General features: G+C 46.9%; 1 protein-coding gene across 4 annotated transcripts in view; it reads right to left on the bottom strand.

Annotated features, from left to right (window-relative positions):
* Positions 1-1,017: 1,017 nt before the first annotated feature.
* cdc42bpb (CDC42 binding protein kinase beta (DMPK-like)) overlaps positions 1,018-27,943 on the bottom strand; it is a 26,947-nt gene continuing 21 nt past the window's right edge. Inside the window, exons 1-40 of one of the 4 annotated variants that reach the window (XM_086265372.1) lie at positions 27,258-27,943; positions 23,616-23,707; positions 21,455-21,538; positions 21,268-21,363; positions 21,036-21,184; positions 20,368-20,461; positions 19,953-20,153; positions 19,399-19,647; positions 18,769-19,000; positions 18,535-18,642; positions 18,061-18,194; positions 17,280-17,522; positions 15,660-15,770; positions 15,286-15,530; positions 15,094-15,199; positions 14,882-15,006; positions 14,698-14,803; positions 14,332-14,394; positions 12,796-12,944; positions 12,617-12,714; positions 12,429-12,508; positions 12,248-12,292; positions 11,843-11,917; positions 11,698-11,763; positions 11,435-11,540; positions 11,227-11,363; positions 11,011-11,150; positions 6,376-6,457; positions 6,073-6,289; positions 4,437-4,499; positions 4,119-4,360; positions 3,677-4,031; positions 3,505-3,602; positions 3,335-3,419; positions 3,127-3,244; positions 2,927-3,044; positions 2,538-2,762; positions 2,173-2,281; positions 2,033-2,091; positions 1,018-1,694 (exon numbers count right to left, since the gene is read on the bottom strand). The exon at positions 27,258-27,943 is cut by the window's right edge and continues 21 nt beyond it. In XM_086265372.1, coding sequence (XP_086121498.1) covers positions 1,572-1,694; positions 2,033-2,091; positions 2,173-2,281; positions 2,538-2,762; positions 2,927-3,044; positions 3,127-3,244; positions 3,335-3,419; positions 3,505-3,602; positions 3,677-4,031; positions 4,119-4,360; positions 4,437-4,499; positions 6,073-6,289; positions 6,376-6,457; positions 11,011-11,150; positions 11,227-11,363; positions 11,435-11,540; positions 11,698-11,763; positions 11,843-11,917; positions 12,248-12,292; positions 12,429-12,508; positions 12,617-12,714; positions 12,796-12,944; positions 14,332-14,394; positions 14,698-14,803; positions 14,882-15,006; positions 15,094-15,199; positions 15,286-15,530; positions 15,660-15,770; positions 17,280-17,522; positions 18,061-18,194; positions 18,535-18,642; positions 18,769-19,000; positions 19,399-19,647; positions 19,953-20,153; positions 20,368-20,461; positions 21,036-21,184; positions 21,268-21,363; positions 21,455-21,538; positions 23,616-23,707; positions 27,258-27,426 — 5,397 coding nt within the window. In that variant the 5' untranslated portion in view covers positions 27,427-27,943 and the 3' untranslated portion in view covers positions 1,018-1,571. The remainder of the gene's footprint in view (positions 1,695-2,032; positions 2,092-2,172; positions 2,282-2,537; positions 2,763-2,926; positions 3,045-3,126; positions 3,245-3,334; positions 3,420-3,504; positions 3,603-3,676; positions 4,032-4,118; positions 4,361-4,436; positions 4,500-6,072; positions 6,290-6,375; positions 6,458-11,010; positions 11,151-11,226; positions 11,364-11,434; positions 11,541-11,697; positions 11,764-11,842; positions 11,918-12,247; positions 12,293-12,428; positions 12,509-12,616; positions 12,715-12,795; positions 12,945-14,331; positions 14,395-14,697; positions 14,804-14,881; positions 15,007-15,093; positions 15,200-15,285; positions 15,531-15,659; positions 15,771-17,279; positions 17,523-18,060; positions 18,195-18,534; positions 18,643-18,768; positions 19,001-19,398; positions 19,648-19,952; positions 20,154-20,367; positions 20,462-21,035; positions 21,185-21,267; positions 21,364-21,454; positions 21,539-23,615; positions 23,708-27,257) is intronic. The other 3 variants (XM_086265369.1, XM_086265371.1, XM_086265370.1) reach the window with 3 other exon arrangements.

Below are 27,943 nucleotides of genomic sequence, written 5' to 3'. Positions count from 1 at the left end.
TGTACTGTATAATCTGCAGATTCTGACAGAAATCTGCAACTATCCTTTGAAGCACCGCTCCTCTCTAAAACAGCAATAAGGATAATTATTAGGTTATTTACATTATTATGTAAATAACAAAATAACTTCAAGCAAAAATTGGGAAACGTAAAGTCCGAAGTCTTTATATTAAGGGCCATCAGTCAAACAATATTGTTTGCTCTGGGTCTAAACAGAGCGCGTTGTGTGTGACATCTTCTTTTGCGAATGCGGGCCGCTTTGAGGGTTCACACTAGAGCGCGTTTGCGGTTGCATTTTATTTGTAGTGTGAACAAGCAGACAAAAAAAAATAAAAATAAAAAATTGGATTTGATCAAAAAATCGGAATTGAGCATTAAGAGTAGTGTGAACGTAGCCCAAGTAAGGAAATCCCAAAAGGTCGATTCTGTTCATCTAGATGTTTTCAGTCATCATCAGGTGACTTCTTCAGTCTCAGCTGACTGTAGGTTTCCAGCTTTATAAAGAGTACATTTGCACAGTGACTGAAACTAGCACCACTGAATGAACAATGGGCTGTGAGGTCAGTTTATGGTCTTCAATCAATGATCATGAGTACCATTCACAGAGATTTGAACAATGGCTGCAGTCAGGTGAGACTGAAGAAGACACCTGATGATGACTGAAAACATCCAGATGAACAGAATCAACCCTTTGGGATATCTAACCAGATTCTTACTCTGGATGGTATTACGTTGGGCTCCAGTAACACCGTCAGGAACCTTGGAGTAATTTGAGACCAGGATATGTCCTTCAGTGTGCATATTAAACAAATATATCGGACTGCTTTGCTTCATTTGTGCAATATCTCTACAATTAGAAATATCCTGACTCAGAGTGATGCTGAAAAACTAGTTCATGCATTTAATACTTCTAGGCTGGACTACTGTAATTTGTTATTATCAGGATGACAGGGACTCTGCTTGTCCTGATTGGTTGCCTGCCGGGCTCACCTGTGCAGGTGTGACTCAGACTCAAAGACTGAATTCAGGTTCGTTTATTGTTTTTGGCCACTAACAGTTTATCGTTACAAAGATCCTTTAAATGTGATTTTGGAAGAAACAAAGCAGTAGTGTTCAGGTGTGACCCTGCCCCCTCTCCTGTCTCCAACTGAGCAGAGGGCGGGGCCAGAGGAAAGATCATAACTGACACAAATTAAAGATTATTTTACCCTAAGCGACAACAAAGATGAAGGTGATGACGATGTGCAACTTCAACAAAATTAATTCAGTGTTTTCGTCAGAGCGAGACCTCCGCCCGCTCCCCGTGTCAGCTTGCACGCCAACAGGAAGTCATTACACATGCACGACAACAGCAGGCGCTGGTCCCATAGAGCCAATCAGAGTAAAGGTCAAAGGTCACACAGCAGCTCTCAGCAGGGAGGGGTTAAAACCAAGGGGTGGGGCTTCCAGCAGGTAAAATCCAACAAAATAAAAACAGTAGGAAGCGCAAACACACCCCGCCACAATAAAATCCTGGAAGTAAATGCTAAGCTCTCAGTCCACAGCCCGACTTGTTCAGGTGGGGGCGGGGCTTCAGGCTTCGGAGTCCAGGCCGTCGAGGGTGAGCTGGCTGCGGTGGGGGGAGTTGGGGCTGGGGGGGCTGCTGGGGTTGGAGCTGTTTGAGGGCGTCGAGTGTTTGGTGGAGTCAGAGTCAGGCTGAGGGATCAATACACAAGCATGATTACTGATCAAGACTGATGGTATATATATATATATATCTATCTATATCTCTATATATATATATATATATATATATATATATATATATATATATATATATATATATCTCTATATATATATATATATATCTCTATATATATATATATATATATATATATATATATATATATATATATATATATATATATATATATATATATATATATATATATATATATATATATATATATATATATATATATATATATATATAGAGATATAGATAGATAGATAGATAGATAGATAGATAGAGAGAGAGTGTGTATGTGTGGTACCTCTCGGTCCACCTCCTCCGGGTCACAGATGCTGCGGGACGAAGCGCCTCCCCCAAAATCTAAGCCAATGAAATCACAGAGACAGGTGAGTTAGTGACAGTTCGTGTCGAGACTAGCGACATGAACACTCATGTGTTTACCTGAAGCTGTGCGTGTGATGTGCGTCTTGCTCCTCTGTTGCCGTGAGATACTGGAGAGGGGGCGGGGCTTATCTTTAATGCAGTCGTCCTGAGAAGAGGGCAGCACACTCTGCGGGCACACACACACACACACACACACACACACACACACACACACAGATGAATAGAGTTTATTGATCCTTCTGGCATCCTCAGACTGATCGATCAGCTGGCAGAGGTACACAGCATGACCTGATGACATCATCGCTGACCATTCAGCTGATGAGCGAGTGTGAGGTCATCAAATCAATCAAGTGATTGCTGCATTCAGGTCATGTGACCTGGGCGCAGCCTGAGTGGAGGGGGGGAGACAGAAGCTGGCCTACCCTTCCCACAGAGGAGGTGGAGGGAGAGGAGGAGGAGGAAGGCTGAAGGAGGCTCTGCTGGGAGGAGGAAGAGGAGGCGTCTTTCTGCAAGAAGGCGCCAGCCGATGCCGACGTCATGTGATACACGTGCTCAAAGTTGGAGGGGGGAGAGATGAGGGTGTGACGGGAAGAAGAGGAGGAAGGGGAGGGAGACGGGGAGGAGGAGAGGGAGGCAACATCACCAACCTGAACACCAAGATGCAGACAAAGATGAGAAGGAGCAGGATGAAGTTGAAACAGGGGGAAGAGAGAAGAGAGGAGTCAGTGTGATGAAGGCAGGAGTCAGAGGAGTGGGGGGAGGAGACGGAGGAGAACATGCCGGCAGCAGAAGGAGGAGCAGGAGGAGTTACCAGAGGAAGGTCCATGAGGACCTGCATGCCGTCTCCTGGTCCCATGTGAGCCACGTGGTTAAAGTTGGTGGGGTTAGAAATCATCTTAGAGCGAAGCTCCGGATCCCTCAGCATCTCCCTGAGGAGACAACGACACCAGCACACAAGTGAGCACGCAGGTAAACATAACATGGGAAAACACCAGAAGTGACTAAAATCACCTCCTCTGCTGGAGTCGCTCCTCCTCGGGAACCTTGAAGAGGAACTTTCTCTTGCTGCGAGTTCGAACCATCAACTTCCTGCTGTGATCGGACGTCTCCGGGATGGTGAGATCGCCCTCTGAAAAGACATGGGTACAGAGACAGGTATGCACAGGTTAGCTTCAGCTGTGGGAGCGTTAGCGTCCACGTGATTCAGGTGTGCTCCTACCTGAGGAGGTGTTGCTAAAGTAAATCAGACGAGGAGGTTCTGAGCTCAGCAGGTTTAACGTTCCTTCAGCATTCAGAGGTCGAATCTGTAGATAGGTGCGCACACAGTCTTTCAGCCATCACTGCATTCTGAATGGGTGGTCTGACCTTCACTGAACTGTGATTGGTTACCTTGCGCAGGGAGATGGTTTGGACCCACTCAGTGGTGTGAATATCAAAGACATCAACCCCATACTCGCTGTAGACCGTCAGGTGAGATGAGTTAGAGCCTGTCACACAGAGAGACAGGTGAGAGACTATCCACTGCACCCGTTTCTACAATTACAAGAATCGTGCAACGTACAGAAAGCAAGAGGTGTGGCGGGCCACATGAGCTCCTGGGTCCGGGACCGACGTCCCTGTCCATCCACATAGACACCGAGCTGGCTGAAGCACAGCAGCAGATCGCTGGATCCGACCTCCAGTGCATGTAGAGCGTCCAGTTGCTGTTGCGCCAGGAAGGCCAGCGATGGGTCTGCCGGGCTCACCAGGCTTATAGGGGACGACTCCCCCTGCAAGGCCAGCAGAGCGAAGCCTGACGGGTAACCGATGCACAGCCGGTCCCTGAGCATCCCCAACCACTGAACCACACCTGGGGCCTGCACCTCCCACAGCTTCTTGTGGTGGGGCTTTGTCGGAGTGATCTCGTAGCACTGAACCTGGAAGCGGGACATAGAAACCGCAGCATTAGGATGGGCACCGGAGCAGAACCACAGGTCGCCTCCAGGTGAGCCCATACCACTGACCTGACGTTTGATGGCAGCCAGCAGGCAGGGGGGGCCTCCTGGGCGGAGAACACCGGCGGCCATAGCCTGGCAGCCTTTGGTGTCTGCCAGCTTGGCATCGAAGCTGGACTCCGCTCCCTCCAACACCCCCCAGGGGTGAAGGTGAACTTGACGGTTGCGACCGCAGAGGAGCGCAATGATCTTCTCCTTTGGGATCAATTCAATCTGAGAGATCTTCTTACTGTCTGCGGCTCTCACAATCACTGTAGAAAGAAAGGGAGGAGTTAAAGGAGGTTAGCACAATCAGTCACGTGGACAAAGTCTGTTCACTGGGCTCACCGTCTCTCGTGATTTCAACCACAAACAGTCCGTCTTCTGTTCCCAGGGCGATCCTCTCACGATCTGCACAGATGGGAAATGTTCTTATTAGAGCTGGGCGATAGAACGATAACAATGTATCGCGATATAACTTTTACTCAATAGAGAAATTAAGCTATCACGATAGACCTCGCCGCTCTTGTCTTCTTAAAAAAAAAAAAAAAAAAAAAAAAAAAAGGTCAGCCAATCCAAATTAAGTAGCGCAGAGCCGAACCAATGACAGCCGCAGCGTCATGTCGCGTGACTTGTAACGTACAGCACAAGTGCCAAGCCGCACGTGTGTTTGTTTGGGAAGCAGCCAGCGGGTAATGGAGGAAATGAGTGTGCCGACTAGAAAAATCAACCGAGCGTGGCCGAAGAGAAAACAGATGATGGTTCCAACGCCGGAGAGATTGTCGAACGGAAGAGCCATAGAAGTTCCGTAGTGTGAAGGTATTTCGGCTATTTCAAGTCTGACAAAAAACAGAGTAGCGTGCACTGTAAATTGTGCCGAAAGCAAGTCTGGAAATACAATAAACTGGTGCATGCGTCACACTGTGCGCCACGTTATTGTTTCGGTGAAATGAATTTCTACAATACTGTTAATTCTACTCTCTGCAGTGTTTAAATGCTTACATATACACACAGTTACTGTCCGTCCACACATATGACTCGGTTCTGCTTCTATGCCCCAGCTTTGTTTACTTTTTCCCACAGAGGCTTCTAGACTTCTGATTGGCCAATATTTCTGCACGGTTAGGAATCTAGCGCCACCTGCTGCTTTGGCATGTTCATAGCAGCGTTTTCCTTCATTTCTGCCTTTATGTGTGGACGGGATTATTTTTTAAAACGAAAAATCTCAGTTTTCAAAAATACCCGTGTACGTGTGGACGTAGCCTCAGTCTCTGACTGGAAGCGCTAATTCGTCATTCGGCTTTTGTCAGACTAAAGTAACCGTTAAAACTGTTTGAAAAGCTAAGCTATACAACAAGGAGAGATTGAGAATTTCCTTTTAGTTCTCAGTTTATTTGATATTGACAAAAGTTAGTCAGTTTTGTCTGTTCTTCTGTAAAACAAACTAAGATTTGTTTTTAGAATTAATATTTTGTTTCTAAGTGGAATTGACAATTTAGTAGTCTGTTTCGTTTGTTCTATTTTGAAACTTAAACGCTTTAGCGGCTGCCTTTTGTGTAGTGTGCAATATTTGCCTTTATTTATCTGAAAAAGTCTCATGTTCCTTAAGTACATCTACCCTGTTGAACTTATTATGGGAAATAAATATTTAAATAAAAACAAGCTGCTGATTATTTCACATTTTACTTGTGAGCAACGGCACATTTAAATCTTACAAATATAGTTATTTGGCTTATATCGTGATAGATATCGTTATCGCCTGAAATGAAAAAAACATATCGTGATATGAAAAAAATCTCATATCGCCCAGCTCTAGTTCTTATTAACAAAATAATAAGAGAGATTAAATGGATACAAATCAAGTAATCAATAAGACTGAACATCGACAGGAAACTCAGCACAATCCATCAGTAGACCCTGAAAAAATTTCAGCCTACCATGGTCAACTGTCCTACACTTTTTCAGCAGAGCACTCGTTACTGACCGAGTACAGCGGCGGACAGCGTGGTCTTGATGATGGGTAGTGAGGCATCATAGGCCTCGTGCAGGACGTGGACCTGCTGGCTCTTCAGTAGGTTCTTGGTCAGGATGCTCTGCATACCTTCCAGGATCCGGACCCATTTTCTCTTCTCTACCTCGCTCTCTGCCAGGACAAGCAGAGACACTGAAGACAGCTGCGAGATCAGCTGCGATGATGTCACCTGACCACGACAACAAAAACAATCAGAACAGGACACGCACTGGTGCTCAGACACCAAATGTTTTAACAGTGATGGGGTCCTCCTACTCTGAAGATGCAGGGGATGTCCTTCCTGGTTGCGTGGATCACATCGGAAGCCAAAACCGAACTAACGGACAAATCCTCATCCCTGAAAAAGTGAGATGCAAGAGATAATTGCATATACAAAAATAATACTTGTCACAAACTCCACACACAAAAAACCCCCCGCCAGCTTCACGCGACTGCCTAAATCTTCTCTAAACCAGCTAAATCTTTTCTTTCTATTACAGTCTTCACAAAGGTATCAGAGTCGTCTCTGAACTACATGAACCTTATCAGGACTCACAAGCTGTCCTAACACTTAGGGCTACACAAACTTTCTTCAGACTTCGTCTCAGGACCTGGATTAACATGCCCACACGAACCTTCTCAGAAGTGTTCGCTCTCTGCGGTGTCACTTCCTGTTCCAACACAGTGATGTTTTTGTGTAGCCAATTTAATTAAAAACATATTCTTGTTTCACAGTGCATTTTCACTGCTATGCAGATGACACAGAGCTTTATCTATCCATGAAGCCAGATAATCCACACCAATTAGTTAAACTGCAGGAATGTCTTAAAGACAAAGACCTGGATGACCTCTAATTTTCTGCTTCTAAATTCAGATAAAATTGAGGTTATTGTACTTGGCCATCAAAATCTTAGAAATATGGTATCTAACCAGATTCTTACTCTGGATGACATTACCTTTGCCTCCAGTAATCCTGCCCCTGAGATAGTCAGGGGCGGGACCTCTCTGATTGGCCGTGGTCCAGTTGAAAGTGCAGGTGGAAGTGGGAGGTGAGTAGCTTGAATAAAGCGATATCAATTCATTAAATCCTGAATCGACTTTAAATATAACTGTGTTTTGCCAGAAAAGCCAGATTCTCAGATTAAAGCTCACAAAACCATTTCAACAACAACCAAACAGCAGATGAGAGCAGGTACACGGATTCCACACAAAGACGTAAACACAGAACGGACCGACGCATCAGAATCAACTTTGTCTTTCTCGGCTTTCTCACCCGACGGCCCGTAGACGGACACGCTGTCGGAGCTTAGCGGTTCTGATGCGTCCGGTCCGCGCTGTGATTACGTCTTTTTGCGCTGATTCTGAGCTGCAGGTTTTGTCTCTCTCCAAACAAAATTCACCGAGCCAGCAGCAAAAGAAGCAGCAAACTGCGCTTCACATTTGATCAATGTCGTCGTGAATTTTGCTGTTTTGCTTCCACGACTATTAAAATCAGACTTCATGCACAGCTAGCTCTCTCTCTCTCTGTACTTCAAGAACAGTTTCCCGTCTCCAATCTCTGTTTTCTGTATTATTCATTCACTTATTACCCACCAGTCTACCGTTGTTTACAGCGCTGTCAGCTGCTGTCTTTTTCTTTTCTTTTTTTCACTTAAATGACCTCGGAAAAGAAAGCCTATTTTTTCTGTTGTTCAATACTGAAGAAATTGAAACTTTATATGCAGAACATTGTAGAATATTTTTAAGGTTATCTGCTCTAAAAAGCCAGACCAGGAAAATCTCCTTCATGTTTTTCTGTGTTTTATTCTCAGTTACTTTCACACAAAGGCATCTGCTGTGATGTTCACAATTCTGATGAAGTCAGTACTGATAAATGATCAGAATTATAATATTTCTGACTGTCTGAGGCTAAGTTGAATCGAATCGGGACTTTGAAAACCGGAATCGAATGGATTATAGAAATCAGTGATGATACCCAGCCCTAGTGAGCAGCCTAGGCACGACAGAAGTGGATGTAGCTGTAATAGGAAAAGAACTATTGCTGACTTTTCTGTTAAGTTAAGGCCTGATCTTTCTGCTTCTGAAATTCATATCCAGTGCTCTGACAGGGTGTCAACAATCTTTGAATGCTGAAAAAGCACAGTGTATCCAGAAAAACACATTATATTATATCAATTATTATAAAATTTGTGTGCGCCTAACTTTTGTGCTGGTACGCCTAACTTTTTAAAGTTCGGCGTACCGGTACGCCCATGGCAAAAAGTTAGTCTAGAGCCCTGAGGACATGTCCTTCAATGCACATATTAAACAAAAATGTCAGACTGCTTTCTTCCATTTGCGCAATATCTCTAAAATTAGAAATATCCTGTCTCAAGAGTGACACAAAAAAACTAGTTCATGGATTTATCATTTCTAGCATACTTGCTGTTCCTAGATAATTTAAAAGTAGAATGGGAGTCTTCAGTTTTCAGGCCTCTTTTCTGTGGAACCAGCTTCCAGTTTGGATTTGGAAGACAGATACTATCTGTACTTTTAAGATTAGGCTTCAAATTTTCCTTTTTGCTAAAGTTATAGTTAGGGCTGGACCAGGTGACCCTAAACCCTCCCTTAGTTAAGCTGCAATAGGTGTAGGCTGCTGGGGGATTCCCATGATGCACTGGGTGTTTTTTCTTGTCTCACTATGTGTTAATAGACCTCTCTGCACTGAATCATACTTGCTATTAATTTCTGGCTCTCTTCCACAGCATGTCTTGGTCCTGTCTTCCTCCCCTCGGTCAGGGAGGAGCAGGGAGAGGATTTCTTCCTGTTAAAAGGGAGTTTTTCCTTTCCCACTGTTGCCCAACCACTTGTACATACAGTGGGGCAAAAAAGTATTTAGTCAGCCACCGATTGTGCAAGTTCCCCCACTTAAAATGATGACAGAGGTCAGTAATTTGCACCAGAGGTACACTTCAACTGTGAGAGACAGAATGAAAAAAAAATCCATGAATTCACATGGTAGGATTTGTAAAGAATTTATTCATAAATCAGGGTGGAAAATAAGTATTTGGTCACCTCAAACAAGGAAAATCTCTGGCTCTCACAGACCTGTAACGTCTTCTGTAAGAAGCTTTTCTGTCCCCCACTCGTTACCTGTATGAATGGCACCTGTTTGAACTCATCATCTGTATAAAAGACACCTGTCCACAGCCTCAAACAGTCAGACTCCAAACTCTGCCATGGCCAAGACCAAAGAGCTTTCGAAGGACACCAGGAAAAGTATTGTAGACCTGCACCACACTGGGAAGAGTGAATCTACAACAGGCAAGCAGCTTGGTGTGAAAAAAATCAACTGTGGGAGCAATCATCAGAAAATGGAAGATATACAAGACCACTGATAATCTCCCTCAATCTGGGGCTCCACGCAAGATCTCATCCCGTGGGGTCAAAATGATCATGAGAACGGTGAGCAAAGATCCCAGAACCACACGGGGGGACCTGGTGAATGACCTGCAGAGAGCTGGGACCAAAGTAACAAAGGTCACCATCAGTAACACACTACAACGGCAGGGAATCAAATCCCGCAGTGCCAGACGTGTTCCGCTGCTGAAGCCAGTGCATGTCCAGGCCCGTCTGAAGTTTGCCAGAGAGCACATGGATGATATAGCAGAGGATTGGGAGAATGTCATGTGGTCAGATGAAACCAAAGTAGAACTTTTTGGTATAAACTCAACTCGTCGTGTTTGGAGGAAGAAGAATACTGAGTTGCATCCCAAGAACACCATACCTACTGTGAAGCATGGGGGTGGAAACATCATGCTATGGGGCTGTTTTTCTGCCAAGGGGACAGGACGACTGATCCGTGTTAAGGACAGAATGAATGGGGCCATGTATCGTGAGATTTTGAGCCAAAACCTCCTTCCATCAGTGAGAACTTTGAAGATGAAACGAGGCTGGGTCTTCCAACATGACAATGATCCAAAACACACCGCCCGGGCAACAAAGGAGTGGCTCCGTAAGAAGCATTTGAAAGTCCTGGAGTGGCCTAGCCAGTCTCCAGACCTCAACCCCATAGAAAATCTGTGGCGGGAGTTGAAAGTCCGTGTTGCTCGGCGACAGCCCCAAAACATCACTGCTCTCGAGAAGATCTGCATGGAGGAATGGGCCAAAATACCAGCTACTGTGTGTGCAAACCTGGTAAAGACCTATAGTAAACGTTTGACCTCTGTTATTGCCAACAAAGGTTATGTTACAAAGTATTGAGTTGTATTTTTGTTATTGACCAAATACTTATTTTCCACCCTGATTTACGAATAAATTCTTTACAAATCCTACCATGTGGATTCATGGATTTTTTTTCACATTCTGTCTCTCACAGTTGAAGTGTACCTCTGGTGCAAATTACTGACCTCTGTCATCATTTTAAGTGGGGGAACTTGCACAATCGGTGGCTGACTAAATACTTTTTTGCCCCACTGTAGGTGGTCATATGACTGTTGGGGTTTTCACTTATTATTGTAGGGTCTACCTTATAATATAAAGCACCATGAGGCGACCGTTGCTGTGATTTGGCACTGTATAAATAAAACTGAATTGAATTAGAAGAAACAAATTGTCACTAGGTGTGAATGTGCGAATGAAAGTGAGTGCGAATGGTTGTCTGTCCCTGTATGTTGGCCCTGCGACAGACTGGCGACCTGTCCAGGGTGTACCCCGCCTCTCGCCCTATGACAGCTGGGATAGGCTCCAGCGCCCCCCGCGACCCTGAAAAAGGATAAGCGGAAGCGAATGGATGGATGGATGGATGGATGGATGAATTAGAAGAGCTGGAACTTGCTCCAGAGTCCAGGGATTTTTGTCAAAACAAGCAGACTCTTCTAAGACCTCAAGTAGTGTTTTCATGTCCTGACAGAAGGTGACCAAACCGAATACCTGAGGTCGAGGACGAGACCGGCTGCCACCCCAGGCTGCGTGGACTTTCCCTCTGGGATGTCGTAGAGAAAGAGTTTACAGTCAGAGACCACGGCGAATGCTCGCTGCCAGCCCTTTTTCACCCCACTGGGCTTTGGAATCTGACGGAAACAAACTAGCTTGAGTATGTGGAGCTGCTACACAGTTACATCGTCAGTACCGTGTCAATGGACTCACCCTGACATAGCCCTTATATGCAGTGCCGATTCCCCTCTGGACGTCAATGCCCTGTGGCCTCTTGGCCTGCTCTGCTGGGATCGGGCAGACAAGAGGGGCGTGGTCTTTACAGGAAACGTGACAGATGAAGGAGCACACTGCAGAGACAGAGAGTCAGTCAGACACCTGTGACTGAACCAGAAGCAAAGGTGCTGTTAGCGCTGCGTACCTTCGCAGGCGTATCCCTGCCGGATTAGTCCCACCATCAGGGAGGTGCAGTGTGTGCACTGAGGTGGGCTGGAGAACGTCTTGATGCTCAGCTGGTGAGCTTTGGGCTGAAACAAACACACACACACACACACACACACACACACACACACACACACACACACACACACACACACACACACACACACACAAAAATCTATTACAATTACTACAATCTGAGTGGCCCTGTGGAGTCATAGGACACCTGCGAGAACCTCAGGGTACCTTTGGTGTGGTCAGCGCTGTGCTCTGATAGATAGGCGAGGGGCTCGAAGGGACTGCTTTAATTTCCTGTGGACGCAAACGGGTCAATCAGTTAAACAAACCATAACATACAGGACACCTGTGCAAAGACTCATCTGTGACCAACCTCGTGTTCGGAGCTTGTGGAGGGTGATGGGGGCGTAGTGTCTGATTTTGCAGGGGTGGCATCTATGTCTGAAGGCTGCAGGTAAAAACCGTGACACAAAGATTATCAACACCTGATCAGATGAACTGTGACAACTACAAATGCACTATTGCAGTATTCATACAGCAGACACATGAAGTAGTACTGCAGTAATATGAGATTAAGAGGACTGATACTAAGCGATGCTTTTTTTTGTGTGTCGGCGGAGTTTATTCTGTGGATGGAGGTTTTTATAGTCAGTCGGATCAGCTGTGCAGGGCATTAATTTGACCCGAGTGGTTGTTGATGTCATTAGTACAAAGCTAGCAGCTATACTCGAGGTTGAAGGTGGCAGGTCACTGTCTGAAGAGGGGAGGGTAAACTTACTTCTTCCCAGAGAGCATACAGCAAGGAGGCAGAGCAAGCTGACATCTCAAAGTTACAAAGAGAAAGAAGCAAGATGAAGTTGAGTAAGTCAGCACTACACCTGAATGGCATCACTGTCCTGTGAGCTGCTGTGTGTGGGCTTGTTACTATGAATGGTAGGAAAGTCAGACAGGTAACTCACTCTGAAGGTGAGGTCTGGAGCTAGAGGAGACGTGTTGAAGTATTCAAAGATAGGGTCCTGGAAGTCCGGGAGCTTCAGACCTGCACAGACATATATGGTGAAGACACGCCCACAGACACCACTGGAACCTACCTGTCCTCTCAGACCCTAAAAATCATACACACATGGTCTGAGTAGTTTTGCCTAACCTTTGTCGGAACGTGAACGGGTCTCCTCCATCTCCTTTTTTAGGGTCTCCATCTGCTCCACCATTTCCTTGCTCCTTTCCTCCGTCTCCTTAAGCTTACTGTAGGCAGAGAGACATGGGTCAGATAGGTGAACACAGTACACAGATAAGATGACAGTCTGCCTTGGTATGACCTCTGACCTCTCCAGGTTGATGTTTGAGGCTTTGACTTTGCGCAGCTCCTCCTGGACCAGCTGTTTGGCTCTGATTTCAGCGTCCAGAGCCGACTGCAGCTCGAGGCGAGCAGACATGTCCAACTTCTGACTGCGGCGCACCTTCCACAGGGGGTCCTGGAGGGGGTGGAATCAGAGGGATAGGCACCTGTTTATTGTCACTGTACATCAACGCTCAGAAAGCAAGAAATGGTGCAGTCGGACGATCAGAGCAGCCAATGAGGCTGTCCCCCAATTCAGGGTCTGCACACTTGAAGTACGCATTTTAAGTGCGGTTACGTCACCGCCACGCGACGGCGGCTGTCCCAATTCGAAGTGTACTTCAAATGCATACTCCAAATGCGCCGTCAATTTCCCCAAATATCAAGCGTGGTCCGGTGCACGCTTCGTGGTCCTATATATCCCACAATTCATAGCGCGACACACACGCCATAATAATCTGACAATACTATAATATTGGCCATATTACATTTATATTGCCAGAGTGAGATGATGTTAGTCTCATGAACAACATTAACTAATTGTTATTTACTAACTAATCTTAAATGACTGTTCAGCACAGAAATGAAGCCCAACAATCATGCTTTACAGTCCTGTGGTCTCAGCCTCAGATACTCAACTAATCAGTGATGTCATGACAAAAATGAATGACCAACAAAACATTTTCTCCTTCACTTCTGTCAAACAATGCCGTTTGTAACGTTTCTCGCGGTTAGTATCATGGTTGCTAGGCAACCTGAACAGCGCAACGAAGGCTAGACCGTCCCATTTCACAAGCCTCTCACTTCCACACTTCTCGTACTTATAGTACGCACCGTACGTAGTACGCGTAGTGCGCGTACTTCAAGCATGCAGACCCTGAATTGGGACACAGCCAATGAGTGTTCAATCAGGTGAGGTGATGTCCAGACATGTGATACCACCGATGTAGCTGCTGGAAAATGTGACATTATCATATGACATCAAGATTTGACCATTTAAAGCCCTAAAGGATGCACTGCTTAAATTCCAGATGACTCTAAACCTTCAAAGATAACAGAAGAGTACCTGAAGTGTAGTACCTGACCCCCCAGGTGCCTACTCGAGGTACTCAGTGAGTAAAAACTAATGTGTAGACCGAGTACTGACTCAAGTACAGAGTAAACTACTCCCTGAAGTACAGACTGTGACACCACCTTAGACTAAAGCTTCGTCTCCACTCTGTCCCCACCAGACCTTGAACCCTCACCCTGTCCTGACCCTGGATTCATCTCGAGAGGTCACTGTAGACACCAACTCTCTTTGTAACCTCCTCATCTATGCTTCTGCTTGACCTCTGACCTCTCCAGGCTTCTGTGTGATCCACTCTATGACTTCGTCACAGCTGTCAGGAACCCGCACTGGGAAAGCCTCACTGCGTTCTAATATCAATGGTACACATGCAAGCCAATAGCCATGCAAGCATCTTTAAGCTCGCCCAGAAAGTGATTTTTGACTGGCTGGAAATCGTGACCAGCTCACTCACCCTCCTGTCTCCACCAATGGGAGGCCAGGGCTTCTTAGGGGGAGTGGCCACTCCTGATTCCGTCTAAGACAGCAGGTTTGAAAGGAAAAAAACCCCCCAAACAAAATCAACACACAGATACAGACAGTACTACAGTCTGAAGAAGGTGGAGGACATTCCTGGATTTCTTTCACAATAAAAGCCACTAAGTTAAAACATAACTGAAGGGATAAAACATTTCTGAGTATTTGTAACATAAATTTTAAAAAAAATTTCTGCTATGACTGAGTGATGTCTGAACACACCTGTGACAGGCGGAGGCTTCAACAGGTCGCTTCAGGTGAAGTCCCGTGTGTGTGTGTGTGTTTGTGTGTGTGTTAGTGTTACCAGAGGTCTGGTTCCCAAGCTGGAGCTGCGTAGAGTTTCCAGCTCCTCCGTCATCTTGGTGGCTAGAGCCTGCAGATAACCTCGAGCATCCTTCTCGTCGCTGACCCTGAACACAGTGTACCACATGTCCTTAAAAATGTGTCGCTGAACCCGCGGCGGTGTCCAAGCAGCTCACGTGACTCACCACTGGATGATCTCTGCGATCTGAGCCTCCCAGTGAGCCACGCTCTCCTTCTTGGACGCCAGGTCCTGCAGCTCGTCTTCTAGTTGCCTATTCTGAGCCGTCAGGTTATCCACGAACGAGCACAGCTGGACACAACCACAACGAGAGCAGTATTACACAGCGGTGCTCCTAGTACTACAAAGTGTGCAGTAACAGTACTACAGGAGTATCACCTTGTCGGTCTCTGTCGTCAGTTTTCGGTTTTCTTCTGTCAGCAGGTTCTTCTCTCGCTCATGTTTCTTCTTGAGAGCAGTGAGAGCTTCTTCCATCTCGACTTGCCTGAGAGGGCACACACACACACTGGGTCAGCATGGATCTGGCCATGACTCACCTGTACCTGCCAGTAAACCCAGTTCAGGACTCACCTGTCCCTCTTGGCCTTGTCTAGCTTGTCTCGGAGCTGCAGCAACTCCTTGTTGGCGGTGAGCTGCGCCCCCTCAGACTCCTGCAAGTCTTTGCAGAGGTTTTTTATCTCAGAGGAGTGGGCCGAGTCCCTCCTCAGGAGCTCCTCCTCGTAGAACAGCACCTTCTTGTCCAGCTCTGCCTTTAGATGGGATAGTTCCTGCTGAAACTCCGCCCCTCCTGCTGCTACTCCACGGCCCTGCTGAGACTAGGATCAGAACAACTTCTGCATGACTGTGAGGACCGGTTCAGCCAGGGTTTGGCTTAACCCAGGCTCAAATTGGGATTGTGTGGTCATGATGGGTGTAAAGGGGTGTGTGTGTGTGTGACCTCTGACCTTTAGACTCTGCAGCTCCGCCTCCAGCTGTTTGGAGTAAACCTCGCTGTGCTCCCTCAGCTTCCTCTCCTTTGATGCCTCTGTCTGCGCCTCATCCAGCTGAGCCTCCAGCTAACACACAAACAAAAGGCTTTTTGCGGGTCGGTGGAGCTTACTGAGACTCAGACCTACTGAGATGGAAGCTCTGCGGGGGACCTAACATGGTGTGCACGTGGAGTGCACAGCAGAGCTGCGTTACAGCACATAAACATGAACATGTGTCTGCAGTGACGAAGACGCCACACCTCACAGTCCCGTCATAAACATTGAATATCAGAGACATCAATCACTGCTCAGGCTGAGCTGATGGGTGATGATGTCGGACTAGTGCTGCTCAAAATGAGTCTTATTTTCCTGCTTTTGCATTAAATTCTTATCATCCTCATGAGGTTCTTCATAACCACACCTGCAACACAGGTGTGCATGCTGTGGAACCAGCTGTCGACCCACCATCACCTCCCCCTCCACTCAGTGTCAGCAGATGGTTGGTGAATAGGGAAGTCACACAGCTTTTAGGTTTATATGACTTTTACACCCTGCTAACAAGAAGTGATGTCATTAGCAGTGGTTAGTGATTCATTCGCCTCCTTTCCTGTAACCCTGATTCACTCTCTGCAGATTAATTCCTTTGAGCTCATTCGGGTGTTTCCCACGTCACTGAATCTTTCCTGCCATTTTACTGAAGTCTGCACTTTATATGACATGTTTGGCCAATCAGAGCACAGCACCATCACTCAGGGTTGATCTGAACTGTGTATGTATGCTGCCTATGGAATCTGACATTAATATGACCTGAAATAATTTCTGAAAACCCCAAAGCTTCCAGTTCCTGCTGCTCAAGAGAACAAAGAGGAACAGCCTCCAACAGTCAGCGCGAACAGAAGGTGTGGTCAGAACACACCTTCAGACAGCGAGAGCGTCCCTCCATTAACCCAGAACCCGAACACTTTATGAAGGAGCCGTCGTAATTCATCTTATGATCTGACCAAACCTTTTAGACCTGTCTTGTCTCTGACATGTGCTCACGGCGCTTTAAACGCTTGGTTCCTTCTCGTTTTACATCAAAGTGTTCTTTGATTGACCAACGGCTTCCTGCTTATTACAGGAGTCTGTCTCCCTCTGCTGGTGAGCATGAGGAGGTGCACCTCAGGACTGATGGTGCACCTCCCGTTCTTTTCAGTTTGACTCTGGAATTCAACTTAGAAAGTCAGAAAACAAACTCTTAATCTGTAGAGCTGTACTGCTAACCACATAAGAGAACAGTATCATGCTGCACTGTTGGCGATACCCAGACGGCTCTACCTCACTTGTGAACCAAAAACAAATCCTCTTTTTCCTGCTTTGTCTGTCTCTCTCAGGCTCATCTTCAGACCTCTTACACTTCTGTTCCTGACTCCCTGTCATCAGGACATGTGCCCAATCATCATCACTGACAAATTACTTAAAGCGACCAACTGAAAACCCGACAGACGCTCCCTAACCCTCCATAACGAGGGTGAATGCTAACAGAGGAGACTTTCGTCTCTAAGGTTTTAATCACAAAATGGTCATTGCTGATGCTCTGCAGCCATCCTCACTCACCTCCTTACGGCTCTTCTCCATCTTACGGATCTCCTGCCTCGTGCCGTCCATCTTCTGCAGCAGCGCCTCCATCTCCTCTTCCTTGTCACGGAGCTGGCGGGTCAGGCGCTGCTTTGAGGAGCGCAGCTCAGCCATCCTCTCTGACAACTCAGAGAACTCCTGCAGCGCCAGCTTCCTCTGCGAGTGCGCCTCCTTCAACTCCTTCGTCTGACTCCTCAGGCGTTCCAGGGCGTCAGCCAACTGCTGCTCAGAGGGTGTGGGGTTTATTAGCTTGGGAATACATGACTATTAAGCCCCTTTTCATTAGTAACTACTCGGATTGACTTGCCACAGTTTAAAGGGTTTTCTGTAAGGTACCGTTTTAGTACCTGCTCACCCAGGGTTCCAAGCCATTTGAGCAGGTACTAAAATGTGACGTCGTCACACTGCATGCCACTGATTGGCTGGTCGGTAGCGTCACTCGATGAATCATAAGAGCATCTTGTTCACAAAAATCAAAACTGCCATTTTTGAAACCATGGCAATGAGGGAAATGGCTACAAAAACAGTCCGACGAGTTTGACGAAAAGCCACAGGTATGTTGTCACTTGGATGTCCACCTTTGTTGTAGCGTTCTGCATAGCAATTAAGTCGCGGGACGCTCAAACATGTTGCTATGACAACAACCACTCACATCAGTTAGTGCTGGATTGTAATGGAAAACGAGTTGATCAGAGTAGGTACTAATGGAAAAGGGGCTTTATTCTGAAAAACAGCTCCACCTGCGGCCAGATCCGCGTACCTTGTGAACCTCATCCTTCTCCTGTCGCAGGCTTTTCACCTGCTTCTCCATGCTCCTCAGTTTGGAGGCGGAGCTTTCATAGTCCTGTCTGAGAGAGACCGCCTCTTCCAGCTGGTGCTCCAGCCTGTCAGAGTCTGAGATTACAGGGGCAGGGTTTATTTTAATAAATAAAAAGTGTGACATTACTTTAATAACTTTATTTAAACTGATTTTTCTGCAGTACTGTCTCATTGGCTCCAACGTATTAATAAACATGTGTCTGTATGACATTAAACACGAGCTCGGGCGGAGCACAGAAACTTGAAATATTTAAGGTTTTCTGCGAGTGGCGCTGTTAAACAAACCTAACAGGAAATAAAGTTTCAGATGTCATTATTCAGTTCTTTTATTGATGAACTCCGTGCCTGCAGACTGCAGACCATATCAGGTGCTACCACCCCAACTGTGTCTGTTACCACGGAAACATCCTCTGACCTGCCAGCTTCTTCTTGAGTCGTTCAATCTCCTCATTGAGCTTCTTGATCTCTTTGTCTCGACTCAGAGTTCCTCCTCGAGCTGGAGCCTGCAGGGCCTGAGTCGACTCTGTGGGAGGACAGACGCAGTGAGGTCACAGCGAGTACTGCAGGAATACTGATCGAGTCCTACAGAGTACTGCTGGAGTCCAGCAGTGTACTGTGGGAGTACTGCTGGAGTCCGCCTCCTCCTTACCCTGCAGTTTGCGGTTCAGTTCCTGTTTCTCCTGCTCCAGTCGACGAATCCTCTTCTCAAAAACCTCCACCTCCTCCCCTCCTGTTCCACCATCTGTTTCGATCTGGACACGCAACCACGCCCTGCTGACAGAGCTGCGGTCGGAGAAGCAGCTGTCGGTGGTGTAGGTGAAGCCAACGAAGGGGAGGTGCTGCCCTGTAAAACCAGTGTGAGACACTGGAGGTCCAATGTCCTGTAGAGAGAAGACCTGTCAGCATGAAGGACTGTGCGGACAAGAAGGGCCACTGGAAAACCTGTGGTCTCAGAGTCACCTGGAGTCTCGGGGACTCTCAGAGACTCTTAGGCCCCAGACTCAGTCTGACTGCCCTGTGACTCCAGGTGACTCTGAGACTGATGGAGTCTCAGAGCAGTCAGATTGATGGAAGGCCATTTCACACAGGGAGCAGCACATACTGTACTGCCCTCTGCAAAGCACAGTGAAAGCACTCTGGCGGGGAGAAGTCCCACATGCCACGGTCAAAGTTCAACTGGGTTGAATAAAATTTACGTAACTCGCTCCAGCTAGTGGTGATCCCACTACATGCTGCTTCCTATGTAAAACGGTCTTGAGGATAGAAAGACGGTCCTCACCGGGTTCTTCAGGACATCATCATCTACGTCAAAGTTTGAGGTGTCGGTGGGTGAGGACACCTCGGGGATGTAGGGGGCCCCGGTGGACCGGATGTTGTCCCAGTCGATGCCGTTGAAGAAAGGGTGGCTTTTAAAATCAGAGATCCCATTAAGTCCAAGGCGACGATCCCTGGAACAGAGCAAGCCCTGGATCAGATCCTTGGCATCTTCAGACACATCGGTCACATGGGAAGGGAACTGGAAACGCTCCTGGAAACAGCAAAAGAAAAGACAAGGATACGTTCAGAGGAAGAGTCAGGAAACTGGACAAAAAGGCGAGCGTGCGCTGAGGGACGAGCTCTGATTCAAAACAGGAAGTGGGACGAGAGCCTGGAGACAGACTTGTAACCTGGAAACAGCAGCACAGCACGGGCAGGACAAGAGTAATCCAATTACAGAGCACAGTATCATTACCCTGACAGAGTGTAATCTGATTACTGTAACAGCTAGTGTCTTTATTTATTCTGAAAGACAGTCCAAATACTCTGGCAGATAGAACAGTCCATGGTTCTGACCTCATGATTCATGATCTTGCCATAGGTTTCAACCAGCGACTCAGCGTAGAACGGTGTCTCGCCATACAGCATCTCATACATGCACACACCCAGCGACCACCAGTCACACTCTGGGCCGTAGCGGCCCATCCCGTCCTCCATCGCCTGCAGGATCTCTGGGGAGATGTAGTCTGGCGTGCCAACTGCCACCGAGGACTGAACCTATAGTGAAACATTGGGATGGACCGAGGTTACAAAAGGTCATCCAGAAAAGGTCAAAGGTGAACTTAAGCTCAAGTAACAGAACTAAACAAGCTTAATTAAGCTATTGAAGTTCCTGAATTAAGACCAGCACTAAGATTACCAGGGTTAACCTTAAACTAGACTAACGAGAGCACTGTTAGCTTCAAAGAGGCGATGGGAGCGTGACAGTTACCGTGCCGTCCTCCATCATGCGGAGACAGGATCCGAAGTCTGCGAGGCGAATATGGCCGTTGACGTCGAGCAGGACGTTGTCGGGTTTGATGTCTCTGAAAGACGAAAAACATATTCAGCTAGTCATCGTCACCTTCATCCCAGACAGGTAACATGGTCAGCTGATGCCGCAGCAGGATCTGATTAACCACACACAGTATAAAGATGGGTGGCGCTACTGTGCTGTGAACCCATTGGTCCTTTTCAGATGAGTGTTTTTGCTGTCACCATTTTGAGTTTTGAAGCTGGCGGTGACGAGGGGCTGTCTCTGAAATCACACACTCACTGTGACAACCTCCACATGGTCATTTCTAAAACATATGACCAGGCGTACCAAACGGGATGTGCGTCCATGTTTTATCTGACTCCGATCACGTGATGCACCTTAAAGCGCCATCGTTTCACTGTGTGTGAATAAAGATGTGTGAGACTGAACAGCAGCAGGTTAAAGTTCAGCCATCTCAGGAAGGAAAAGACCAGCTGAGCAGGAAGGAACTACATTTCCCAGAGGACACTGCAGCAGGAAAAGCACACTTCCTGGATACAGAGGCACATACCTTTGGTAGGGCCAGTACAACTTAAGAGTACAGTGTGAAGTACAGGCAGTGCAGTTTGCAGTACTCCGAGTACCTGTGTATGTAGTGCTGCTGATGGATGGAGTGGATGGCGAGTACCATCTCAGCCACGTAGAACTTGGCCATATCCTCAGGAAGTCGATCCTCAAACTTACTGAGCAGCGTCAGCAGGTCACCACCCACGTAGTAATCCATCACCAAGTACTGCAGTACAGGTACACACAGAGGAGTTAAAGATAGTACCAGTACCAGTCCCAGTCCCACAGGGGACAGCAGCTAGTACTCACCAAATAGTTGTCATCCTGGAAGGCGTAGTGCAGGTTGGTGATCCACTGACTGTCTCCTTTCACCAGGACGTCACGCTCTTCACGGAAACATGCCGTCTGCACTCACAGCATACCAACACGTCAATAACATGCCCACAGCACACTAAGGTCACAACAGCCCATTACATGATCATGAAGAGGAGCCCACCTCTGCTCGTTTTAGCATCTCCCACTTATTGAGGATCTTCATAGCATAAACTTGCTCCGTGTGCTTCATCTTCACCACGGCAACCTGACAGAGAGAGAGGGGGCGAGAAACATGAACACACAGGTAAACACAAACACCTGCAGCACTATGCGCCAAGGGTCCAGAATGATGCCATGTCAAATTTGTGTGCCTCCCACAGGTGTATCACCTGTGCAGTGTTGCTGCTATGGTCTCCATGGTGACCGGGTGTGTATCTTTAACATCACTTGCTGAGCTGGTCTGAGCACATGACATAGAACCCCACCCACACAGCTCACCTGGACTTACCTGAGGACAGGTGTGTCACAACCATGCCTGCCCGGTGCTTCGGGACATACCTGAGGACAGGTGTGTGTTTATGTCCCGAGGCAGCAGGCAGGTGTGGTAGTGTCACACCTGTCCTCTGGTATGAGAAGAACGCACACACAGAAACAGACACACGCTGACAGCGGCTGCTGAGGACACTCGCTCTGCTTTACACATTACCCAAAAGATCCTAGAGAGGACGCTTAGTGCAGATCTCAAACACCAAAGGACTACAAATACCACAGTACTGTGTGGGTTCTGATATGTGTGCACGTCTTCACTGCATGTCTCATGGGAAACTGCATCCATGCTGTAAAGAACTGAATTGCTCTGTCCCCTCGTACCACGATTATGTCAAACTTCTTGTCTTCATAACAAATAAGACCCCACCAACCCGTCTCTGTTCACATTAAACAGAACTTAAATATTTCAGCCAATTAGGGCTGTGCGATATGACCAAAATCTCATATCCCGATATAATACATCTATCGTCCCGATAACAATATAAATCACAAAACTGTAACATTTTCTGTAAATTCTGTGAATCTCTGGCAGCTTGACTTGCGTGAAGTGTTTCCAGCTGGGCGTTGTGTTTTAACAGATGCCTGAAACTATACATTTTTAGTCATAAGTTGTAACGGCCGCCGTTTTCTTTGTGATTATTTATTTCACAGCGTGCTGCGGGGAAAAGCCTGTTCTAACGTTTGAGTCTGACGGCTCTTTTTTTGCTTCTCATCCGTAAATACTCTGCATACTCTTTCACGTGATTCAGTTTATTTTGAAAAGTCTCAACAGGATCTTGAGCTTTATTGTGAAAGGTTTGTGGAAAATAAACAAGTGGACGGCGGAGCCACGCAATGGTTTTACCATCATTGTTGCTAACGACAACGCATAAAAACAGGCGCTTGTCCGTCCGTAGTGTGGTTATATTAAATATAAGAGAAAGAGAGAACTTTAAGAAATTAATATAGCCACTACAGTGACCAACAAAACAGTGAAAAAATATTGCCGTAAACAGTTTATTTTGCGACACCACGAAACAAACGACAGCGTAAAATGAAACGATAGACGTTTTTATATCGTCATCTGATGTCGTTATATCGAATAGCCCTGCAGACAATCACATCGTGGTGTGCTGCAGGACGTTTAATATGAGATCTCCATCAGCGTCCACGATGATCTTCAGATTATCCTGGATTATCATCTCCACCCTGGATTATTTCTGGGCCACAGGCTCAGGTAAGGAGAGGAGGGCGGGGCTGTATCCAGTTTTAGGACGGAGACGACCTCCAAGCCTACAGTGCGAGGAGCCTTGCGACCAATCAGGTTACAGAAACAGGGTCACAGTTTCTCTCTGCTGACTTGTTTTTTTGCCATTTGTTTGTCAAACCAACAACAAACACATGACATGACTTGTATTTGTTCGGTTACCCTGCCTCTGATGATGTCACAGGTGGTGGAGTTAATGCCTGCGACATTAACTGAAATTGAGTTTTGTTTCAGGGATTGGTCATCGCGCCGTCTCCTCCTCCATCAAGTTTGTGTTCCTAACAGCTTCCCGTTCACTTCCTGTATTTGCCTGGAATCTGAGCCCTTCCCGTTTTCCCTCAGACTGCAGAGGAGGATGGGCGGAGCCTCCTCCAAGCCACTGCGACACAGTGTGGCGTCTCAAACACACAATCAGGACAGGAAATCCCAGTGCTAAGGTGCTTTACAAAGTAAGAGTGTATTTATTCTATCTACACATGAATACATCGTGTTTCCTTTTCGTCACCTTTAGTCGCCTGACAAGTCACAGGTCATCAGGAAGTCTTACCTCTCCAAAAGCTCCTCGTCCAATCACCTTCAGGATCTCGAAGTCGTCTTTGTGCAGCCGCATGTCCTTCACCGTGGTTGTGAATGGCTTCACTGGAACACACAGAAGAGCTGGGGTAATGTCACACGCACGCAGAGGTCCACACTAACCCAATCTCATACAGGTAATGTTCTGTTGTTGACTTCTTACCAGATCAAATCACAATGGTAACAGAGGCTGAAGCCCTCACCTGGTCAAGAGCAGGTTATATTCAGAGTTTAAAGCAGAAGCGGTCCTCTGATTCTTTTATGTGCATCAGTGTGCAGCTTGTTCCTGAGAGCAGTGCATGAACCTAGAGCGGCTCAGACTGAACGTTCATGTGCTGATGCAGCAAATATTTAAATCTTTTTCTACTTGATTCTACTTAACTCTGATCTGCTACAAACACAGGACACCAGGAATGTTCAACCAATCACATTCATCCACTCTGATCTCAGTCATCAGTCTGTGTGACAGGAAATGTTACCGTTTGTGTTTCAGACACGAATGTGCAGTCGTTGCTTTAAAAACAAAGACAAAATCATTAACTGCCATTCAACTTGTATTTTCCTGCTCTGTGCCACAAATGACCAGATTAACCAGTTTCACCTCTCAGATTATTCACAGATTTTTTGGTTCTTTACAGATTTTTACTTGACAGCATCTCTGTAAAAGAGGAGTCACATGAGAGGTGAAATGTCCCTTTAAATTGCTCAGATGCTATCAGCTCTGCCCCTTTCACGTGAACTCGCAGGTTAAACCCTGAGTTAACTCAGCGAGATGATAACCAGGTTTGTGTGACCTCTGACCCTGATTGCTGACGTTAGGTTAAACGCAATATTCCTTCTAATTTTTCACGTGTCTGAGCGAACACACAAAGTAAAAATAACTTGAACTCCAATTTTGAAAACAACTTCTTTTTTTTTGACCAATGTTGGCAATTAATTCAATAGTTACTTCTTCAAAAAAGTAACTGAGTTTTGCAAACAAAGTTTTTTGCAGCCGTTTACCTAAAAATGCAGCCAAGGCGTTTTTTAAAATAAACATTTAAAACTATTTACAGAACAATCAGGTGTTCTGCATCAAATTTGATGCCACACAAATTATTTGTGCCTCTCCAAAAAATTATTTCTGTCCACTATGAGATAAAGGAGAACAACAGCCTGATATCTGCAGGCCTGACAACAGCAGATGTATCACTCCTGTAACATCTGTAACACTCAGTAGTCGCCTCATTGTTCTGACACACACAACAGAACTATTGACTACACTACACACTAACTACACAAGATTTGCGCTAAACGTCGCAAATCTCTCACATCTCAAAACACCGCCGCAACACCTAAAACTTCCCTCTTCCTAAACAACTAAATGCCATGTTGCCATATCATTTTTTGATTGGTCCACATAGTACATTTGCTCACAGGCGGAGAGCGCTTTCGAGCGTTTTCCCTATAAAATGCCGTTTTTACAGTTTCTTCCCGCAATAAATATAAACAATGATCGTATTAAGGAAAAAACAAACATTGCATATAATTTTATCATAACTCTGGTTTTACGTGACCTATCAACACAATTTAAAAACTGGTATTAAGTCCACATTTTTCCCGTCAATTGTTCCATCTGTCCTGCTCACATCTCCAATGGTTGTACACGTTGTCATTATCGTGGCTTCACTCCACATCAGCCACGCCGCTTTGCTAGCTAAAACACCGGTGTTGGCACATAAGAACGCTGCCATAGTCTGTCAGCGACGTTGATTAGCTGCGTATATACGAATGTGAATCGCATCATTGGCTGGACTATGATGCGATTAATCCCATACCGGAGCAGCCAGTCACTTACTGACTAACACTGCATAACAGAATTGTTAAAGTATTTATTTTAATTTCAATTCAGGTTAGATTTTTTTTGTGCGCAACACAGATTTTCTGTGCGCAGAGACCGTGCCAGCAGTGCGCAATTGCGCATGCGCGCAGTTTAGAGGGAACATTGGTTAAACGTGTCCTGATAACAGAACGACCCGAGTCGTGAGTTAGAGGCATTAGTACCCTGCATGCTGTCAGCTCCTCATCATTTATTCATCTGATCTGAGATCAGATTTATCTGGGTCACTCACATTTACTCTCATAGAAACCAGAATAGAAACACAGCAGAGGAGCTGAGCTGGTTTCAATTCTTCCTCAGAGCCCTGACTTAACGTTTGCAAACACTTTCGGTCTGACTGATGTCACTGCTGTGACATCAAAGGCTGAGGGCTGAGAAAGAGCACAGAATAATTCACCACGTCATGGCGGCATTACGGTTTCCATGTCTACGAGTCTGCTGCCGTCCGACTGATGGAGACATGTCTGCAGAGTGGCCGTGACTGCTAGTCCTGTTTTAGTTCTGCAGCAGGTGGAGAACTTTGTCACTGATCAATAACGGATGGAAGCCAGTTATTGATTAGCGATAAAGTGGTTTGTCATACATTATTAATGGAAGACAAATGAAGTGAGTGCATCCTCTCCTGTCCCCGCCCTCTTAGGTGAGGGCCTGAGTCTAAGAACCTTGTGATTGCTCAGAGACACTGACAGGTGTGAGCGAACTCCAGGCCTTGAGGGCCGGTGTCCTGCAGGTTTTAGATATCACCCTGGGTCAACACACCTGAATCACATGATTAGTTCATTACCAGGCCCCTGGAGAACTTCAAGACATGTTGAGGAGGTAATTTAACCATTTAAAACAGCTGTGTTGGATCAAGGACACATCTAAAACCTGCAGGACACTGGCCCTCAAGGCCTAGAGTTCCCCACCCTGATCTAAAGGAGATGGTATCAGATCAATAACACACCTCAGTCAAGTTATGAAATCATGTTTAGGTGATCACTGCCTTCATAATCTTCATCACCGACTGTCCTGATCAGCTTCCTGCTTATTTGTATCAAACCTTCCTGTAAACATCACCTGAACACCGTCTGTCATTGATCACCCATGACCTGATCGGTCTTACTCATCACTGACATCATCGGCGCATGCAGTTGGCCTTCACAGCGGCTCCAACTCAGAGCAGAATTGCAAATTGAAACCAGGTCACAGAAACCAGGACAGGAACAGGCTGAACCAGGCCAAACTGGGCCAGAGTGTTTCAGCTGCACAGAAGCTGGAAGCTGATTCAAGACCAGCTGATCGATTACACTATCACTGAATGATATTAGCCACATGCAGTCACCATGGAAACACTAACAGTCTACATGGGACCCACAACCAGGGCAGGAAGGCGGAGCCTGAAAAAGCAAGGATTATCCTAGTGTTCATCCTGACTCAACTTTAAACCTAATCACCTCGATTATTGATTGTATATCATGTGACCACGTCAGACCACGAGAGACCCGGAGACGCCGTTTAAGCCTTCAGAATCCTCTTTCAAGGAGCTCCACAAACCTGGAGCTGAGCTCAGGGGAGAGAGCCTTCAGACACCTGTGAGGTGAATCTGTCTCTGACCCCTCAAGCACCCTGGATCGACCCCACGTACACCTGAAACTACCTGAAGCGTGCTACACCTGGATCTCCTTGATTGACCTTTGACCTTCAGTAGGCCAGCTCCAGTCTGCTGAACCTGACCCCCACCCACCCGGGTCTTACCCCACTCCAGGAAGTCGGTGACGTGCTTCTCCCTCTTGAGCGGGGACTGGGAGCACTCTGTGTAGAAGCAGAGCAGCAGGTCTAGCAGCGCCTCCACGTTCAGGCAGCCGGCCGCCCGCTGCTCCAGCAGCAGCTCCTCCAGTCGCTTCAACCGCTCCTGCGCCGACATCCTGCTGTCGGTCCCCGCCGGACTCTCCAGGATGCTCCGCCGGGCCCGCGTCGCTCAGTCCGGGTGTATCCGCCGCCGAGGCTCCGCTTCCTGCCTAGCTGCTAGCCGTTAGCCGTTAGCTCCAGGAGAAGCTTCCCGACATTTTGAGCCGCGGGGTTCGGAGCGTCGCCGAGAGTCCTCCGGTCACCGTGGGTCACCGTCGGTCAGCAGCCTGCGGGCCTGCCTCTGTCCGCCCTCCTCCGGCTCTAATCCGGTAAATCTGCTCTTTCCTCTCAGGATCAGGACGTCGGGCGGACCGTCGACTCTCAGGTCGGCCGCCGCTGCTCCATGTCCGCCGCTCGGTTTGTCGGACCGGGGCTGGCTCCGGGGGCGACTGCGCAGGGGTCAGAATGTCCGAGTTCTCCGTGGGAGTGGGGGAGAGCGTCACGGGATCACGGCCGGTTTGAGGAGAGTTCGAGGCGGCTGCCGGTGTGGCGGAGCGCTGGGAATATGGCTGAATCCAGGACGGAAGATCCCG

Source organism: Aulonocara sp. 'chitande type north' Nkhata Bay, linkage group LG15, assembly GCF_057382095.1.
Source record: "Aulonocara sp. 'chitande type north' Nkhata Bay isolate Kocher_YH1m ecotype deep benthic linkage group LG15, A_spYH_male_GT1.1, whole genome shotgun sequence".
Classification (NCBI taxonomy): Eukaryota; Metazoa; Chordata; class Actinopteri; order Cichliformes; family Cichlidae; genus Aulonocara; species Aulonocara sp. 'chitande type north' Nkhata Bay.
This window is presented reverse-complemented; position numbering and strand designations above follow the sequence as displayed.